The following is a 22223-nucleotide window of genomic DNA, read 5'->3' as shown; positions in this document are numbered from 1 at the left end:
GTCAGAATTGAATAATTAAATATGAATCACGCACCCAAATATTATTGTCCGAGAGGAGCGAATCAAATTGTAATAAAAAACTTATAAAAAGTTGTAATTAGAAAAAATATCATGATTTTGAACTAAATTCTTCGTTTCGTTTTTAACATCTAGTTCAAAATTACATCCACAGTAACTCTAATATTTGGTATACATAGAGACCGACGTACAGTAAGAAAACACGTGCTGTGGACGCCAACTCTCCACTGCCATCTATTGGTGGCGTCCACCTCGTCAAATGATATCCTCATAAGGTTAACCTACTATCCTATTCTTTATTATTCAAATCAACAACTCCTAAAAGCCATTGAGACGAAAGTGAATATAAGATAGATAAAAATGAAAAATTAATAAGACCGTGGAAACAAAAATTGTACACACTAATTTATAAATGTCAATAATACAGCTGTTATTTTTTGTCGCCGACACTTGTATGTAATAAGGTGAAACTAAATTCTTCGTTCAATATTTATTTTTGTTAATTCGTTCAATAAATTGTCTAAATCGAGTCCAAGTATCTGTTAATGTGGAAATTATGCAAATATACTTATTATGGATGGATATTTGGTCTATTATTTTATCTATTAAATTAAAATAACGGTGATTTCCAAAAGATTATACTAAAATTCATTCTTTCCGCTGCTTTGATTTGATACAGTTTCCGAGAAAACTGTAACTGTTCATATTTATTGTTAATAAATACAAATAAACTAGACACCTTTAGGATATGTAAATTTTGTTTATATAGTTCGAGGGGGGCCTACTTTTAAAGAAATATCAATAACTATTTTTGACACGCTTTTATTAGCTTTATATGTGAAGGAATCTTTGAAATCGAATTTCGAGCATTTCAAAACGTCGGATTAATTTGAAATTGTGTACATTTGTCATGGATCGATGACAATAGAATAATTTCATAAATTTGTACCAATATTCTTGCTAGTATCTACTACTATGTATTTGAATGTATGGACTCGATTTTTGAGCTCCTCAAAACATCAGATTAAACTGAAATATAATACTTTCATTCGTACCATTATCCTTTCAGGACTAACAGGAGAGAATGTAACAAAATTTCTCGACTTGGACTCACTTTAAACGATATCAGGCAAATACAAAATGATTTACTTCATGTGACCTGAACGTTAACTTGATAGAAATAATAATCAATGAAAATTGTCGTTCTGATTTTGGCTTCGATTGTCTATAAGATGCAAGACTGTAGGTTCTCAGCTGTTTGGTGCTGGACAAGCTTATGTAGTAGCACTTAGCTACGTGTGGTCTTAAACTGGTACAATGAGAAAAATTGAATTGATCAAAATTTATTGAGAGATATGAGAAGATTAGATTGTGAAATGATGATGTAACAAATAAATCATTGTTAGAAACCCTGCATAGTTTTTGTAGTAGAGCTAAAAAGCAGATTATACTTAAAAAACGTTAATCACATTAAAAAGTCAAAATGATTTTTTGGAGTGCATGGTACAGAATATTCCAAACAACAAGAGCATCCTAAATCTTTTTGATATTTTCGAAAAATTGGTACTAAGTTATTGTGAAAAATATGTTTTGTTTCTGACTCAATATATTGTGGATTAGTAAGGATCAACATTAGATCTATTGTTGTCAAAGTAAATTTAGTACAATTTGGACCGGTATTATAGGCACTCCCAAAAAATGTTAACCATCCCATTCTTAATAGTAATAATACTTGTAATAACCCAATAAATCTTTGAGATATCTCGTGATTGTAATAAGATACGAACGGAATTTATTTTACGGCCCACACATATGGATGCAACAATTCGTATTATTTTATTTTTATTCAGTCAGTACCAAGGAGTGTTCATTCCATTGTATTTACGGCCAAATACCCCTAAGAAATTTTCATTTGTTGTTTCACCATGTTGGTTTACGGTAAATTGTTGATATTACGTGTTATTCTGTTTGTTTTTTTGTCAATAGTTTCATTTGTTCGTCTGTCTTTGACGTATTTAATTGTTTGGATGGAATAAATAAGTTAAACCCCGAAATAATCTCGTATATTTGATTTAAAACTACAACAATAGATTACTGCAGACAAACGGTTTATAAAGAGAAAAACATTGAGCCGTATATATAAAAAACAAAGTATCACATGTATTGTATATGTACGAGTATCTACATACAATACGAAATAATAGTTTTAAATAAATTAAATTTAGTAACATTTGTTGCATTCTCGAACTCTGATCACATCACAACAACGCAACGCCGTGACATACTTCTGATCAAGTCCTCCAATTAATTTTGGTGCAAATTTTCCAACTCAGTCATTCACATCTCTTGCAGTTGTTGATGGTTAGCTGGTATCAAATCTATAAATCTCACCCTTCTGTAAATATTGTCTCACATGTTCAACAGAATTTCTGGGCTGCGTGCAGCGCGAGCCCTCAAATATATTCCACCCTATAACATATAGACCCTCCTCCATAATTTGTTTAAGGTCTTATGTTTCAAGGAAAATACCTCTCACCATATCTTCTATAATCAAATATTCTCCGATCTGAGGCACATAAAAAATCTGCACTCTTCCGTGAAATTAAGATTACCACAATATTGAAAATTCCAATTCACTTGATCTTATTCGAATTTTAACCTAGCCGCACAGGCCTGGTCAGTTGAGGAGCGGTGTCAGCTACTCTGGCTCTAATTCCAGCATTTCTTGATACATTTCTCACGGTTTGTAAAGTTACTCTTACATTTCGAGCTTCAGCTAAATCTTGTTGAAGATATCTTGCCTTTACATGACTTCTTCGTAAAGCTTGCAGTCTAAAAAATCTATTATCTGAAGGTGTAGTTGCCGATCTCGCACCGGTCTCTGGTATCTCGGGTACCCGGGTATTTGCGAGATATTAATTTTCAGTATATTGACTCTGACTGCGCCCAACTTCAATAAAAGCAATAATTCTAAAATATTTCTTTCAAATTTTGTTCTGAAAAAACTAATTAATATTTCTTTTGTGATGTTTTTTTTATTTTCTTATTTTTTAGTAGTGTAACAATAAAAAATTCCACTAACACTGATTTTGTAATCACTGTTACCATTTTTCTGGGTAATGCGATACTTTTTTGGCAGAGTTTATTTTGAATAAAAAAATTACAACGATATTCTGAACGGATTAAAGCAACTGTTATCTGACTAGATAATTATACGAACTCTAGTACATACACATCAATTAACTGGCCACTGACTTCTTTGGTATAAAAAAATACCGAATAGTTTTCTTTCAAGTGAAATTTCGACGTACACTTAATATATTAGTTAGCTAGTTAAATAAGATAATCGGACAGGTGACAGGCAGGGATATGTGGCGAAAATATCGATGGAATATTGATATAACAAGAGATAGTATCAAACATTAGTGATAGGCAAATACCTGCAAGTAAAATATGCTGTCAGAGTAAATTTTTGATTCATCAAAAAATCAATAAAAAATGTGAAAGGTTGAGCGGTATAACATCACTCAACAATGGGTATCTATGACCAAAATCTACAGAAGGAAAATAGAGCAGCGTCAATACATGAAAAAACAGTCAAGATCATATTCAAGCACATTAATGGTATGGTGAGTGCATTTATGAAAATGTTGGAGGTCAGAGGGAAAATCTATTCTAAATAATTGATAGGTACAAAAAAAATTTCAAAACCATTCTGGAAACATGGATGTCTTAAACATTCTTTCAATATGTATATCGTTTATAGTCTCACATTTAAATAAAGGTACTTCAAGAAGAAAGAAATACAATGAAAGTGTTTGTGACAGTATCAGAAATCGTATTTCATTGCAAAGAGTGAGGATGAACAGTTAACCAAACACCTCAAATAAGGCGAACAGAAAAAATGACATCATTTGACAAAAATATTCAATCTGCGGATATTTATTTAGAGAAAGTCTAAGAAGTAATAAAATATAAAACTAAGAGTGTAGATATGAGTAAATAGAGAGAAATTTAGTTAAATTTACAATACATAAAAGTAGAATTGTAGAGAAACCTACAGTTTACAAAATTCGAGTTGAACGTAAGTCCTCATACATCGTAGTTTTATGTAGACATTTTTTGTATGCTAAAGTTCAAATATCTTCGTTTGGTTTTACGTCCGTTATCACGTAACAATTTGATGTAATAATTGCTTTTGTATTCATTGTGATACTATTTTGTATTAGTATTTTATCCAATTGAATTTAAAAGTGAGGTACCTATATATTATTGTTATGTAGCTGTTTAAAATTCATTTCAGTCAGATGGCAGTTCGATATCGAATTCTTTCCGTGCAGTTTTTGGGTCAGATCGCTATCATAATAGAATAACAGGCACTTTGAATACCTGCAGTTAATTTTTTTAATACTTCTACCAAATAGAGTTATCACTATCTAATTATCGCCATATTCTGAAAAACCGGATAGAAAACACTGCTTTAGAGATGGATGTAATGAATGTAGATTATCCAGCCACAAAAGATCCTTAAAAAACAAGTTGAATTCTTTGTTTACAACAAACAATTTAGAAATGGTGCTACTACTCAATATTTATTCGTTTGTTTGCATTCACAACTTTCCCCTCGAATTCCAAATAAAATAGAAGACGTTGCGAATATCTTTTGAAAAGGCTATAATAAATCCGATTAATGACATAATTACTATGGAAGCCTGTTAAGTTTTAATGAAGAATCGTGAGTAATTTGGCCACTTGAGAGCAATTGAATTCGAAAATGCATTCGGATTTTTTTATTGCCATCTACATACTCGTACACATTTTTCTGTCTTACGCAGTTGGTATCACGATCTTTCACACGACTATGGGAACGACCTTTTGCTACATTATGTGAGTCCTATAAATCTAGGCTAATGTATTCAAGTTCCTTATTATTACCATCGCGTTTTGTACTTTTCGATCTACTATACAGGGTGATTTTATACTTAATATCATAGATTTGATCCTGGTATTTCTAGTAACATTTAATTGTTGGAATAGAAAAATTATATTCGAAAACAATTATAATACACCGCCCGATAGCGCCAGTAACGCAAAAGCAAATGCTGTGGCCACATGCTCCGAATTTGGTTGCCACGGAGTATAACGAGACAATGATCCACGATCTCCTTTAGGTAGACCGACGAATGAAGGTGCACGATATGGCTGATATAGTAGAGATTTCAAATAATCTCGTGGGTCATATCAAGCATGAAATTTTTGGCATGAGCAAGCTGTCGTGCGATGGGTGCCGCGTTTGCTCGCTCCTCACAATAAACATAATCGTGAGACACCTTTAGAGCAGTGTTTGACGCAGTTTAGCCGCGAATTAAACGAGTTTATGCTTTATTTTGTGATAATCGACGAAACATGAATCCACTGGTATTTAACAAAGACCAAAGAACAGTCGAAACAGTGAGCTTCAACCGGAGAAAGTACTCCAAAAAATAATAATAATAAAATTTATTGATCTGCTTCAGCAGAAGTTGAAAGCGAAGTCGAAACGTTTATCAAGATAAATTACGTGTACAAAGAAGAAGCTACAGAATAATACTTTCCATAGCAACCAAAAAGTATTTTACAGGAAACCTGTAGCTACTCCCCATAAAAACACCAATCAACCTATACCGTCGAAACCGACATTGGAAAAGTATTGGTCCTCATTGTGGTCAACTCCCAAAATCCACAAGAGAAATGCCGATTGGATAGCAGCCGAAGAGATGCGATTAAATATTGCTCCGATGCAGTTTGATGATTTCACACTGAAAGACGTAATCCAAAATACTAACAACTGGAAAGCACCGGGAGCTGATAATATCCAAAACTTCTGGTATAAGAAATTCCCGAGCGTACACAGGGAATTAGTGAAGCAATTTTCCCACCTCCTACATAACCCAGAAAATATTCCAACGTTTTTAGCGCTGGGTTCCACTCATTCCAGTCAACCAACCGCATGTTGACAAGGAAGCTTCAAACAGATGGCTTACTAGCGGCAATTTCCTTCCAGAGACTGAAGGCTTTATGATGACTATCCAGGATCAAGTTATTAACACCAATAACTACAGGAAAAATATTATTAAGGATCTGAACACTCAATCTGACAAATGCAGAAAGTGCCAACAAATATCAGAGACCATCCAACATATAACATCTGCTTGTAGTGTGTTAGCTAATACCGACTATCTACACCGGCATAACCAAGTGTGCAAAATAATCCACCAGAAACTGGCCAACAAGTTCGGTCTTCTCAATACGTATACACCGTATTACAAGTACCAGCCGCAGAAGGTGCTCGAAAGTGACAATTTTAGACTCTACTACGATAGGTCCATTATCACCGATAGACAGGTGACGAATAACAGACCTGACATCGTGGTGGTTGATAGAAGAGTAAATTCAGTCGTTCTAGTCGATATAGCTATACTGAACACTGATAACGTTCTCAACAAACACCAGGAGAAACTGGCCAAATACGCGGATCTCGCAATTGAGATTAAACTAGTCCCAGTTATTATGTCAGCAACTGGCGTCGTGCCTAAGACCCTGCACGATAGCATTGCCAAACTGAGATTACCAAAAAACACCTTCGCCGACATTCAGAAGGCCGTAATACTGAATACTTGTCACACAGTGCGCAAGTTCATTATGTGAACCGAGCCTAATCCTTTTGAAACTTTGTATCGGAGATAGGTGAATAATACTGGCTCTAAACTGAGTAGTGCATAAGTCTTTCGCATAATAATAATAATAATAATAATAAAAGCATGAGGATATAATTAGAGTCCATCTAGTATAACAAGTAATTCTTCTACTCGATATTTACAAAATATATATTTGAAAATAATATGATCGAATTGGAAGCAATTGACTTAGTTCTCTAGTTACTATTATTATGAAAAGTGTGTCAAGTTTTTTTTTTTCATTTTTCTTTTGAGAACGGACACGCTCTTCTATCACTTGAATAATAATATTAATAAATATCTGAATGGAATATTAATGATGATACGTGAATACCTAAATACCAAAATAAATCGACGACCGACCATCTGGCCAATAATATAAAAGTCATGGAGAGTCTTAATAAACAGAACAGACATATTTATACTACTATGTAACTTATATCTTATATAGTTACGTCTAATATTCAGATTAACCTGCCACATTAAATATGATATATATCAATATCGAGTACTTATTGCAAGTCTAGGGGGATTATTTCAATACACTAAAATGGTTTTCATCATTAAAAAATGTTATATTCAACTGTAATGTATATATAGAATGATACGACGTCGTTTCGAAATTTGCAATGTCTTTTTCAAGAGAAGCTCAGTCCCCGTCTTGTCACACCTCAACTTGTTTACTAGTCCTCTCCATTTCTCCATTTTTATCAGTTTATCATCCCCAATCTTTTCAAATTCATCTCCAAATCAGTCGACTTGCGTCCACCATTCGTTTCCCTGCTTTCCGTCCATGTTCCCATATATGTACCAGCTATTTTACTTTTGCTTTTTATTATCTCCACCGCAATTTATGATCAGCTTTATTATTATTTTATATATTTTCATATTTATTTCTCTGCTATTCAATATTTATCTATTTGCACCAAGAGATTTGTTCACTACTTTCATCTTTTTTTTTACTTGTTCTGTTCTAACCCCATCGTTCATTAGTATTACTTCTAGGTACTTACTTCTTCTTACTATATTTTATGTACTTCCAAGCATTAATTTTTTTTATTTATAAATTTTATTTATTATCAATTTTTCTGTCACCATTTTGTGTTTTCACACTAGCACTTGAGTTTTCCATGATTAAATCGACAGTATTATTTACTTGGATGAGATTCTCATGTACTTCAAAGCTTTACTCAGCTCAGAAAGGAGATGTAATGCAGCTGCAATTTTAATGATTTAAATGTAAAGAGTAAAATGTAAGGTATTCCTCGAACTATTACAAAAATATATGATTTTTAAATATATTCTTCTTTTCTAGGTTATTACTTTAAATATGGAATACTAGTTTTTTCAGAAATAATATTCATCAAACCATAAAGTCATTTTGTATAATTAAAAAAAAATAATGTGCATTATGTGAACCTGTTTTGTTGTGTCTGCTCTGTTTCCCGTATGGTATTTCTAAAAACTTTTATGGGCGATATAATTTGTAATTTAAAGCCCGTTATGTACAAAGTGTTTCTCAGGTAACATGTAATAATGCTCGAAACGATTCTTATACGGTTAGTTTTCAGAGCGTCATCGTTGCAGTCGATCCGAGTAGTTTTAAGAATTATCATAAAAAGTTATAAGATAAGCTTAGAAAGTATCACACGCCGGCTTTGCGTTACGAATTCCACAGAAATCGAAATAGTAATAATAATCTTGTGAGCTTAGCGGTCATCATGAACTTGAAATCATTGTAAATTACTGTTCTATCTATGAATTTAGTTTTTGATTAGTGAAATTGAAATTTTACTGAATGTTGTGTTTTTGGACGTATGAATAATTTATAAGACCGTGTCCTTTGTTTTCTACAGCTGATTAAACTCTATTCCAATGAGATGGAATATGTTCAAAATAGTGATATCGTTGGGAAATGATGCTAAAGCAAAAAAGTGGACGGTTGATGTTACGAACAGCAAAACATAATGGAATGATAGGTCACTATTTGGAGCTGCCGCTGGTTCGGAAGAGATCCTAAATCAGGTAGATGTTTTGATCATACCTAATCGGCAGCAGGCAATAGTTGGTTAGAAAATTTCCAATCGGGTGCTAGGCAAATGATCATTGCACTAGTTTTTTGCTTATCAATCCGAGTAAGCTATCGGAGAAACCTCCAGGCAATGTTTCATGAGAGATGGTAGCCATTGTATCCAGTTTGTATGGCTGATTTGAATAAGCGATTTGAGCAAGAAAAAAAATTTTGAGTTTATGATGATGTCCTGGTAGTCGATGGTAATAGCTAGAAGTGTACCTAGACGCTAATTATAGAAGCTCGGAAATATCAAAAAGCTTTTAATGCTTTTAATGAACATTTAAACGATACTGCAATAGATTTGCAATTTATATCAACAGGATATTATTTGCAATGTCAAGAATGATCAGATCAATAAAAAACATTGAACACAACCGTCATAAACATGAGACAATTTAAAAGATAAGAACAAGCGTAGCCAAAAAAAATGAAGAATTAAAAAAAATGGAAAAATGAAAAAAGTGATTCGTCACTAGTTTTTGAAAATTTATGTTTTGTTAAACTGTACTTCAATACTTGTTATTGGGTAACAAAATGGTCTCCTAGATGAGAACATAAAGATTAATAAAGAAGAAGATATAGAATATTCAAAATAAAGTGATAATAATAATTATCCAATAAATTGTCAAGGTAAAGTCATAACCAGTGGACACAAGAATTTTTTGAACGATAGCAACAACAATCAACCAACTACCTGAAAGATTAGTTGACTTCATTTTGTTGCCAACTTTTTTGACGGTAGTGTATATTATATTTGTAATATAATGTTAATAAGAGGAGTTTACTAAATAATACAAATCAAATCTATGTTTATTTTTGTTTTGTATTATTAACTTGTCAAAGTAGAAGAGATAAACAAAGAACAATTCCATCTTAACAAGTTTGAACGAACGGTTTCACAACAACCAATAATTTTCAATCTTTCACAACAGCCTTCATCACGTAACCAAGAAAATGTTGATCTGTTTTGGATGAAAAACTAGAATGGAATCACCAGACAGAATTTCTAATCCTGCCAACATCGTAAGTAAAAGTGACAATGAACTTTTACATACTTGAATAAATAATTCATAGTCAATGCCAGTGAAAATCTATTTTTAACTATTTATGAAAAAAACTAATCAGAATTGGTAATGTTTCATAATAAAATTCTTAAGCATGTTTTTGAAGAGAAAGTTTTAATCGTGAACTTGAAAAGGGCGTGCGCGAGACGCGATTATTTTAAACGAAAGTGATACCGATTTGTTTTATTTAATGTACTTTTATGTTAATTTATTTCAAAAAAAAGGTCGATTAATTATTCCTGTTTTAGTCGCAAGTTTTGTATTCCATAACCTTGAAAACATTTGGATACAAAACGTATTTTAATGCAAATTAACATCGCTTGAAGTTACTCAAGGAGTATTGATTTTGGCAACAGTCAACGTACAAATAAATTATATCTCCAAATTCGATGCATGAGATAGTCAAATAACAAACTCCTGTTATTAATGATAGGAATAAACTAAGACAATGTTCATTGTTTTTCGAATAATATTCTTTATAAAAGAATTTTTTATATATGCGTTGCGTTCTTGTCCTCAGTCACGACGAGTCTTATTAGTTTTGGAACAAGAGGACTGAGGTATTCCTACAATTATACTATTGTGTGAAATATCACGAACAAGTAAAGATCTTTATGCGAAGTCATTAATGGTTTTGTCACACGCATTGCTGCAGAAACACGGCGTCTGACTTCAAAGTAATAGTCTTTACAGACTATTACAGACTAACAAGCACTTGTGCTGCATCATCCCATTATAATCGAAGTGGATGAATCTTTCAAATTATAACATTTTGAACAAATTGTTGTGTCCAGAAAAACGGCGCTAGAGTCCTTGAGGGTGGCAAAAATTGGACATCCTCCTCCCCCTCATACCCACACGATGAGATTTGAATATGGTGACCGGAAGGGTTACGGCAAAACATCAAGTCCGGCTTTACGAAATTCCATAGTTTTAAGTGTAATAAGTAGACGTATGTTATCTTGAAAAAGAAATTGTTGATGCCCATTTATAGCAATAAAGTGGTTTGTAGAACAATAATCACAACTGGTGATCGGCTATCATAAGCAACAGCTCCCGAACTATCACTCCAACAGTTCACGTGCCTTTTAAGAGCATTCTCCAATATCCGGATTCATTGTTGAGTACGTTAATATGCCATTTTGTCACCCAGTTTTGGCTTTCTCTGCACCAGCTAAAATAGAGTGGTTCACAGGAAATGACTAATCATGGGTACAATAAAAGTGAATAAAAGAGAAGCTTACTTATAGTGATAGATGTATCTTACTTTCCAAATTATATATTTGGCAATTTGACACACACGATGTAACACAAATTAGGTATTTTCCAAACATAAAAAAATCATTAAATGGAAATAGAAGAACTCTACCTATTACTTATCAGTAGTTTCGTTAATACCCTAACCGGATTTTCTTATAATGGAATATATCTATTTGCTAAAGCTCATGATTTTTGTTTTTGATATATTTTATCAAAATGATTCCTTAATAAAAATGAAATCGAAATTTACCCTTAAACAGCATAATATCAAATATAACAGCAAAGTAAGACACGATCCTGAGGTACCCTAAGAGTAACATTAAGTTACTTTTCCCCCAGACCATATGTCGGTGATGACTCGTATTGACTTACAACCAGTCCATTTGGTATCTCCTTGAAAAAAAAAAGCGGTAATTATACACTTTCACGGTCACCTGGTTTTTTGGCTCTAGAAAATCGAAAAATGGATGGATTTTAATGATCTTGGTCTCAAAATGTTCCATTTTACGACGGATTTATAAAAAAAATTAGTAGAAATAGCTGGAATGAAAATTTCTCATAGTTTTACTGTTAAATCGTAAAAAAACGGTTTTGCAAAATAATCCTTTACAAAAAATTATCTCATTATCAGATAAAGTTCTTATATTTTTTTTGTATTCTACATAAATTAATAAACAATTTAAAAAAAATCCAAAAAGAATGATTTTTTCAGTTTTTATAGCTTAAAATGAAATCGATGAAAAACAATCAATTTTCGTGAATAGTTTCGTACTATATTCTTCAATGTTAATAGTTTTTGGACCATTAAAAATCGAAAAATAGATAAATTTTATAATTTTGGTCTCAAAATGTTCCATTTTACGGCGGATTTATAAAAAAAAATACGAAAATTAAAAAAAATAAATATTTTTTACAGTTTCATGACTTTAAATGCAAAAAATGACTTTCTACATATAATCCTTCGTAATTGTTTCTGACGTCGTGGAATCAAGTTCATATATTTTTTTTCGCAATTTACATAAAAAAATGAATATTTTGAAAAAAAAAGTATTTAAGGTTTAAAACTATTAAAAATCGCAAATTCAGCCACTACCCCCGTGTTTTTCATAAATTCGTCGTAAAATGGAACATTTTGAGACCAAAATTATAAAATTTATCTATATTTCGATTTTTAATGGTCCAAAAACCATTAACATCGAAGAATATAGTACGAAATTATTCACGAAAATTGATTGTTTTTCATCGATTTTATTTTAAGCTATAAAAACTGAAAAAATCATTCTCTTTGGATTTTTTTTTAATTGTTTATTAATTTATGTAGAATACAAAAAATATATATAAGAACTTTATCTGATAATGAGATAATTTTTTGTAAAGGATTATTTTGCAAAACCGTTTTTTTACGACAGTAAAACAGTAAAACTATAAGAAATTTTCATTCCAGCTATTTCTACTAATTTTTTTTATAAATCCGCCATAAAATGGAACATTTTGAGACCAAGATCATTAAAATCCATCCATTTTTCGATTTTCTAGAGCCAAAAAACCAGGTGATCGTGAAAGTGTATAATTACCAAAAAAGTTTATCTTAGAAAACTGTTTCGGTTATCTGTATTTATTCAGTAGGTACTTCTTATTTATCAAAAATCATGCGTACTATTTATTTGTGAACAAACCAAAATTTTCGGTTTCCCTCTGTTGCATGTTTTAGAAGGAAAATAGACAAACTATTATTTTCAAACCTAAATTGCAACTATTCACATTCAACATTCAAAAAATCTAATAAAATTCGTTCTTAACTATTTTTGATTAGTTTCAATAACTACTAGTAACGTTAAACTTTCTGCTAGGGTGTGTAAATTAGTGTTATCAAAATATAACTAATTGAGATTTTTTCGTACCATTCACTTTCTAAGAACGTTACGAATATAATGGTTAACCATAAAAATTTCTAACACTTTTACCATTTTATCAACCAAGATAGTGTCTGGGTCTATCCAGTACGTCAACAGCGGTACTACGCAGAAACCGTACTAAGTACCGGCCTTATGATTATTACAAATTACAAAGATCTTTTTTTCCTTTGTATGGCAAAAGAAAAAACTGGAAAACATCAGTCACAGTTTGTTGTTGCTTGATTATTGATTATTTAAAAGAAAGGTAGATGGTTGTTATATTTGGATTCCAAATATACGGGGCTTTCCATAAACATTCGTCAATAAAATAATCTTAAAATCTTATTGGTGATGTTTTATCACACTACAGTGGAGAGATACAAAATTGGATGATCTAGAAAAAATCCTCTCGTTCATCCAGGTTATCAATGTGTGTTTCAACATCACAAACGACTTCTGCACTTTTTCGAAAAATAGTTTACCGATGATATGAAAAAATTATAAATTTTGATGAAATTGCAGCCATCGCTATTGCGGGGTCGTAGGAAAACAGCGATATTGAAACTAAAACTATTTTGCTTTGTGAATCCAAAAAATTAACTCGTGAATTAGTATTTTTCTATATAAATTTGGTTTTTTATGAATAAAACATTGTGAAGCATATACATAATTGGTATGTTTTTCCTTAGTTTGGTTTCATAGTAAAAATGATGAAATAATATAAATAACAACAAATCACGTAGAAGAAATGCAGCAAATCAATTGACAGTGTGAGAGTCAAATTATGTGATTTAGATACCTTTTATATATTGGTTGGATTCGTGACCCTAAAAGAGATCCTTCGAAATAGACCAACTCTTTATAGTAGATTATCGCATACATTTATCACGCAAACCTTAACATTCCTGGTATATACATATCAATCGGTATATTTTTTTCATCTGTTGTGACGTTTACTCATCTGGTTTCTATATTTAGGTTGTGGATTAGTTAAAAGGGTGGCATACGAACCCATATTTATAGATGTCTTCGCTTAATTTATTTAAAGATGTTGTTATTCTGCAGGATATTTATAAAAAATATCTCGCCCTTAAGTTATCATGATCGCGATGGATAATAATGTTAGTAGTTACCAAAAGATACCGGTTGTTTAGTAAATTAGAAGTCGTTAAAGTCATTGATGATTACTTTTATTTCATTTTCATCAATTTTTTATTCTCTCTCTTATTATTATTTTGAAATCTAGTTCTTACATGTTTTTAAATATGTATATATACCCACAATTTACTATTAACTGAACATTCTGTATGACGATGAAAATAAAATAAATTTAAATGGCGATTGTGAACGTTTAATTAATATTTCTACGGATTACCTCGGATATAATATGACCGTACAAAAGAAAAAATATAAGTAAAAGTAGTGACCTATCATTTAAAAGACATTCCCTGTAGAAAGTAAACAGTTAGAAGTTGCTAAATAAAAATTTCACATTTACGCTTGATTTAACTGGGTTATATTAGGATTTATGTACAGACATCATTCTATATAAAAAAATAATGAAGGTATAATAACATAATTCATTTACACAATCTCTATTTTCAATGAAAGACGAATGAAATTGCACGTCATCCAAATAATTTAGTTTTAAAAATCTGTGGTTCGATCTTCGGATATGTATAATACTTCCGGCTGTCGGTTTGGAAACATAAAATACTTAATTGAGTGTATAGTTTGGTCCGAACATAGACAACGAAATTATAGTAAATAGATTCAAAGAATTTAAGGCGGAAACAAAAAATAGACATTACCGAGAAAATTGTAACAATAACATATGAATACAAGATACGAATAGAGTGATAATGACTGAGAACCAGTAGGAAGTGGATATACTAGACTAGAATAACTAGGGTTCACGCCAGCATGGCGACATAGCGACAATTGTCGCCAAATTATCAAGAAATGTCGCCAAAATCATACACATCGACGACAAATTTGTCGCCCAAAATATTTTTAAAAAAACCTATGTTTTATATTTACTGTGCTGTTTTTGCATAAAAGAATTTATATATGCCGTAAAAATATGTATAAAAGTGTGTGTAGCATGCATATGTTAATTTTTTTACTTTTGTCTACCACGTTATATTTTTGGACCACTAAATCATAACTTAGGTGGTCCTTTTGGACCACTGAATTTTCATTGCTGGTGTGAACCCTAAGAATAACACAAGTATGTATATCTAATACAACACAATACTAGGTTCCGTGGGATTTTTGAAAAAATAAAAGTAGCACGAAAAAAAAAAAAATAATTACCAAAATAATGATGAAAGACTGAACGAAATATTAAAAAGCTAAATACTTTTCGTATTACGCTTTGATGTTAGTTAATCTATTTCTTTTTCTTATTGTTTATTACAGGAATTACAACGTTAGTACGAAATAGTGTATTATACTATACTATAATGGCTCCTCAAATTTAGGATGAATATGTACCATCAACTTAGAATATCGTCCCACATGACATTAGTCGCGAAAGATTCATTTTTATAATAATTTTTTAATATTTTTTTCGTACCATTAGCTGTTTCGTGACAAAGTACAGATCGAAGGATAAATTTCAGGATCTTGTTGCATTTTTGATTGCATTTGCTCTTACTGCACATAAAATTAATATAATTTGGAAATTTCCTATATTCGACTCTTTAAAAACTTTCATCGATCGGTAACATTTTTAGATGACGTGACAATGTGGAGATATCTTGGTAGGGTTCCGAATATGGATTTTAAGCAAAATATTTTGATTTCTTTGGCTCTTATTAGATTGATATTTTTTTCAAAGACATTTCATTAGTTACGGATTTTTACAAAATAAACATATTCGCACTTTTTTCTACTCCATATAAATGAACCAGGGCCTGGACGGGAAAATTAAAGTACTTATTAAAATAAAAACTGGGTATTATTGATGAAACTAGTAACTCAGTAGATAACACGTAAAACACTATAAGACCTTTGGGAATGAACAAGATTTAATCAAGGAATGTAACTCAACCACTTTCGAAACTCTATATTTTCAGTAATATAGTAAATAAAAAATAAAGACCCTATTTAAGCTGATTACTTTGAAAAACAATGCTTATATTAATTCGTGGAATAATCTTGATTCTTCTGATATTTACATCTGGGAAATTGTGTATTTACTTACGCAAATGGATTCAAATAACATCATCCGGTTTTGTAATATTGACTGCTGTATGCGTATAATTTGAGAAAGGCTATCTGATATCAATTTTCACCCTTAGTCAAAGGAAGGGTGGCGGAGTGCCAAGCCCCTTTATGTTATCTGTATTTATTACCATTTCTCTAACCCTTAGTTGAGTTGATTAATTTTTAACAACATATTCTCATATGATTCGCGCAATAATAATAACATAAAAATGAATATTCACTGTTCGAAACAATTATCGTCTATTTTCTAAATAAATAAGCAATTTGTCTATTGAATAAGACATACATTTTAAGGAGGTTTACAAAATATTACAGAATGCACACAAAAGTATCGAACTCACGCAATCCAATTTTGGTGTGTTTCATTTGAGTTAAAATCCAAGAACTAACTTGAAATTACTGTCCCTCCAATTATATACTACGAAATCCAAATGAATAATGAGTATTTTCCCTACAACTCCCCTACAGTGTCTCACTAAATTTAGCATATACTGTTCGGAAAATCTATTTCATTTTATTAAAAAAAGCTCAAACAATAGTTCGCAGTGGATTTAATGTTCCTCTATCGGCTCTTTCAACCCCGTCAAAATATTTGTGGTCGGTCATTATAACATTATTATATAACATTGCCTTCCATCAATCAAAGTACCGTGTTATCCAAAATACAGGTCGTTGTAAGTTGTTGAAAGAATAAATATTAACAAGACCCTGCCTCGATTACCTACCCTCCAGTTCAGGAGTTCTTTGGCAAAGGATAATCATGAATCAGTAGTCTGCTCGGAATTAATCCATGTTTCTAATTGTTTTATAATTGATTTTATACTGGTAAGTTTCTCGATGTTCAATTTGTAAATTCTTACTTGAAGTTGAACGGTTTGCAACCGAAAAATCAATGTTACAATGGTGGGCTAAGATGCTAGCTCGTTTTTGGTAATGCCTCATGTTAGGACTTGAGTTAGTCTTAATTGTATCCCTCAGTGGACAGAATAATAAACGTTTGTGACTTGGCCTTTGTTAAATGTCTAAAGAGACTATCTGTCTCTAATCTATCTAATCTCTAAGAAGTATTTTGTTGAGGGTTTCATGAATATATAATAATTGCTTTGAGTAGTACATTCTTAATAAAGTAAATAAACTGCTGTTATTTTTAAGAGTGAGAAAAATTCAATTTATTTAACCGGCAAATATCGTGAATAAAATGTATTATTTTTTTTTAACAAACTTTCTATTATTTTAACGTTACACGCGTCACCAATTTGTTGTGGTACGAGTCTGAAGTGTGGCAATTCTTAAGTATCAAATTTAGGACACCGGTTCCGAGTACAGAATTGAAAAAATCGCGTTCGCGAAATCCTGTAATTATAAATGCCTAGCACCCATTCATTATCATGTAACTGCGATTTATATATTATTGAAAAATCGTTTTTAGGAAACCGGCTAACAATAAGAAGGTAGCTTCTTTCAAGTTTGCAAAAATGAGTTCATATAGGAACTTTTATTATAACTTCCTATTCAGGTTTGAGTTACTTAAAGAGGTACTTAATTTTATACGGCCTTTCAAGTAAATTTTACAATGGTTTTACAAAGGATTATTTTTGGAACAAAATCTAATTTATTTTTGAATAGCTTTATCAACATTTCTTAAATAGAATACCTATTGATTAAATTTTTTGTTGTATTCTCATCGAACCGAATCTATTATCGACTACTTAAGTACCTACAAAAATTGTATAAAAAGTAGGTATATTTGCACTAATTTCATAGAAATAATATTTTTCCAATAATACGTATTGGTACGTGCCTAGCACAAGCCAATACAATTTTTTATAAAAAAACCAAAAATCTAACCCTGACTGTTTTTTATACTGATGTTCTTTATCGTTATTAAATTAAATTCTTTAAAATATTTTGGGTGTTGCACTTTCAGGTTTGGCACTTAAATTGCCTATTGTTTGGCAGATGCTTTTGTTTTCGTATTGAGTACGTCTGTTTTAATAATAGGAATATTATTATGTTATGTGAACCATTATTTATGACAAATTAATAACAAAATAAGATTAATTTACATTTGTCTATTATATTTTTTTCATTTCGTCTTCTACCAACCGTATCATTATCGAACATAACCACAGGATAAGAAACTTCTAGAGAATTGAGTTATTGTCTACGACAGTTTTATTTGGAAGAGTTTGGTCAAGACAAAAATCAAAGCAGATATATGTTTATTCATTGTTCATTTCAATATAGAAATTGAAATAACTCAGAACCAATGAAAAATAAATATTAAAGTTGAAAATATACATTCAGTTTGTTCCATGGCTTTGGAACAAAATATAGCGTGTAAATACATTATGTTTATTAGCACTAAATCACCTCATTTTCGTATCTCACTACTGATTTTTGTCACACGAATCAACTCAGATGATCAATCATCCTGTTATATTTTTGCATTTGCTAAACGTGTAAATAATAAAAAAAGGAAATAATGGAGCAGATCGTAATCTCCGCGTACATTATGGAAATGAAGATGTGTGATTCCATTCTTGTAAATAAATCCATTAACAAATTTCAAATGTTACAATTTGATGGGTAACGTGAATATAAATTATTGCATACATAAACAATATGAGAAATTTATTGTTACGAATTACAGTTAGTTAGTTAGGAGTCGGTAAACTTTTAGAGGTCAGACAAACAATCTACAATATACTTTTAACGAAAATATGTCATTTTAAAGATAGAAATTAATAATAACTTCCGGTAATGACAGACACTACTGCTTCTACAAATAATAACTAGATAGTAAGTAAAAATCGACGTTTCAATGCAGCATGATATACTGAAGAGGTGCGCTGACGTAGAAATCGGTCTATAAGTAACAGCTTCACCTTAACTGCGAAGCTGTTACTAGTTACTGTATATAAGGGATTTATAATCAAACCATATTGTTTGGATGAAAATTTGTGTTACGTTGATTTTTGATTTTAGTAAAATACGAAAAAATACTTGTAAATATCTTTTGTTCTCTTCTATGAGGGTAATTTGACGAAATGATGACTTTTAAGAGGCTGGCAACGCTTTCTATTGTATTTTTCTATTTTTATTCATAGATCTTTAATTATGGTAATTACTTATTGATTTTTTTGAGGGCAATAACCAATGGAAGAAAAATATTAAAATTGATTGATCACTAAAAGTTCGTGAGGGTTAGAAAGTAAACTTGGATTATTGTGAATTTTACAAGGAAAACATGTCGTGATTACATGATATAATAAAAGGAAATTGGTAAATGATATCAATGGCTTTCACATATAGATACATTCAAGATTTGCATAAACTTGTATATCAAATTATAATATATATTTCATAGTTCTAGTTTAGTAATTTATATTCATTAATATCTAAAAAGGGATCCTTGGAAGGATTTTATTTGAAAAAATCATGAAATAGAGAAGTTTTTAATTTTTTGAATCTATTAATTTGGGAAAATAAATGTGGAACTTGATTCAAATAAAACGAAGGAAATTATGAACAAAACCGAAAATAAAAGCAACGAAATAAAAATTGATAACATAATAAAAAAAATTATATTTTGGAAAATTGGAGGAAATATAAATAACAATCTTTTTCATATATTTTATTGAATGAATTATTATAATGAAAGAAAATTAGAATTCCTTGTGAATTTTCTTCGACATCGTAAATCTAACCTCATTACATCGATATTATTGCCACCACCCCTAATATACATAATTTCAAATTATAATATCCAAATATAATAATATCGAATCACAAAAATTAACATTTTATAGAGTAGAAAAGTAATATATAGTAATTTAAAAAAATATAGAGCAAGCTTTGAGACGGAGGTGAACATCCCTTCTGAAAACCGATCGTTACACGTGACGTCACTAAAATTTCTAAATACTCAAAACAACTCACCTCTTTTTGCCATATCCAACTTTATCAAGTTCGATATGTCTGTACGCAGCATAGGTAGCCATGGCTCTAATGGATAGTTTGAAAAAAAGTGTATTAGAGAAAAACTGCGGCAACGAAACAACCGATAGCGGCGCCGGGTAAATCAAAAGCTTAGCTTAGCTGAACGATCGAACTGTGGAACAGCTGACTGTCGACTGATGGAGCATCGCAGTGCACTTTGTTTTATAGCCGGCTTGTGCAGTAGGGCATGTGATGGTGTTTGTTGTATAGATTCTTCGCTTATTTTATTTTGTTTGTTGATAGAGGGTGGATATAAATTTCATTCTTAACGCACAGGAGTACAGCGACGAATTTTTTGATAACAAATACGCGAGCTTATTTTCAAAATATGCGATAAATTATGGAACTGTGGGGTACCCTCTTACAGCGACATTTCAGATTTTCCTTTGAAAATTGTGGCATTCATTTACTGGCTAAGGTTGAATCATTATTCACATAAATAGTATATTAGATATCAGTAGAATTAATAAACTATAATTTATATTTATAAATATTGTAAAAGTTCAATAGTATTCCTCAGCTTAGAATTTTTCATATAGTAACAAAATACGAATGTTAAAAGAACAAATACGAGGGCGGTTTGACGTAAGAAAACTTTTTAACGAAAACCTTGTGTTTATCATCTACTCCACAGATCAGGTGAATATGGAGCAATAAATCGTGAATCAATCTGCCTAGTTTTTTCGCTTTGAACAGCGAATTGTCGTTATGGGACAAAACTCTTTTCTTCAATAATTGTTCACCTTTTTTTTGATCTGAATCTTATTGGTAAAAAACGGCTTTCAGCCTTCATGGGAGCACGTGGAAGTGAATATGCTAATTCAGAATATAACCTCAAATTTCATTGTAGTGGTAACCAAAGATCAATGCCTTCTTTGTCTATTTTCGAGAGAGCTTTTGAGGCGTTTCTTTGAGTTTTAAATAAAGTTGTTTCTGTAGGCGAATCATAGTTTTAACACTCCGATATGAGTAGTTATCTTGTGAATTTAGAGGCTGATCAAAATTGATTCGTTTAGTTAGTTATCTAAATCAGTGACAGTACTCAATCTGGATTAAGATCATTGACAGGTTTTCCTATAACCATAAAAAATTAATAAACTTTGGCCAAATATAAAGATCAAATCACATTTAGGAAGATAAAATGTACCTGATATAAAATGTTTAGAGGAAACAAATTCTATTTTGGTTTCGATTAAGTCTGTTCTGTTTATAGTTCAATCATTTTTTTTATTCTTACACGTGAAAATTCATTCATCTTCTTTTATTTTTGTAATTGAGAGATTCACAGAGACAATAGAAACAAAGTTTATCTCTTACATTATTGCTATCACATGCTACAACCCACTAAGAGATCATTTCACAAATTAAATTCAATAATACATAAATAAATGGTCGTTTTCTTAAGGCAGACGCCCCGAGCGGCTTTGCCGGGTTAGAAAATGCCGGCCCGGGCCGTTCCGATCCCAACCCGCATATAGTAGGTACAGATCAAAGGAAGCCGAGCCGAGCCGAACAAAAATATAGAGTGGGGGCGTCCCGAGCGGCCCCGAGCGGCTTCAGTTACAATTAAACTATAATGTAGGTAGAAATAACCCGGTCGGCTTCGTTTTCGGTGTGGACGTCGTGCCGGCCCGAACGTACCCGGCCGGCTTAGCCCACCCGGGTCAACCCGCCCGAGCTACCGCGGCATAGTGTGGACCCTGCATAAAATTCATCTGTTGTAACATGTATAATGCAACATCCATCCATATGTGGTTTCCGATCTAGATTTTATAATGACAGTGACTTTATCATTCCTAGTGTCATGATTATGTAGTTTTTTGTAGATTGTTTCAGTGTTTGGATTATTAATATTAATGAATGTAATCATTCATATTATCAATCTTTTGGGGTTTTCCTCCTATATTTCGAAATCACGAGTTTTTTATAGCGCCATCCAACATTTTTTCATTATCTTTCATTA

The 22223-nt window shown here is 31.5% G+C and overlaps 1 protein-coding gene across 1 annotated transcript in view; it reads right to left on the bottom strand.

Annotated features, from left to right (window-relative positions):
- The window catches only part of LOC130451200 (microtubule-associated protein Jupiter-like), a 49573-nt gene extending 29161 nt beyond the window's left edge, over positions 1–20412 (bottom strand). Inside the window, exon 1 of the mRNA XM_056790065.1 lies at positions 20201–20412. Within this exon, the coding sequence (XP_056646043.1) occupies positions 20201–20262 (62 nt within the window). The 5' untranslated portion in view covers positions 20263–20412. The remainder of the gene's footprint in view (positions 1–20200) is intronic.
- Positions 20413–22223: the final 1811 nt, after the last annotated feature.

This window comes from Diorhabda sublineata, chromosome X (assembly GCF_026230105.1).
Source record: "Diorhabda sublineata isolate icDioSubl1.1 chromosome X, icDioSubl1.1, whole genome shotgun sequence".
NCBI classification, from domain to species: Eukaryota; Metazoa; Arthropoda; class Insecta; order Coleoptera; family Chrysomelidae; genus Diorhabda; species Diorhabda sublineata.
Note: the sequence above shows the minus strand (reverse complement) of the source record. Positions and strands in the feature narration are given on the sequence as shown.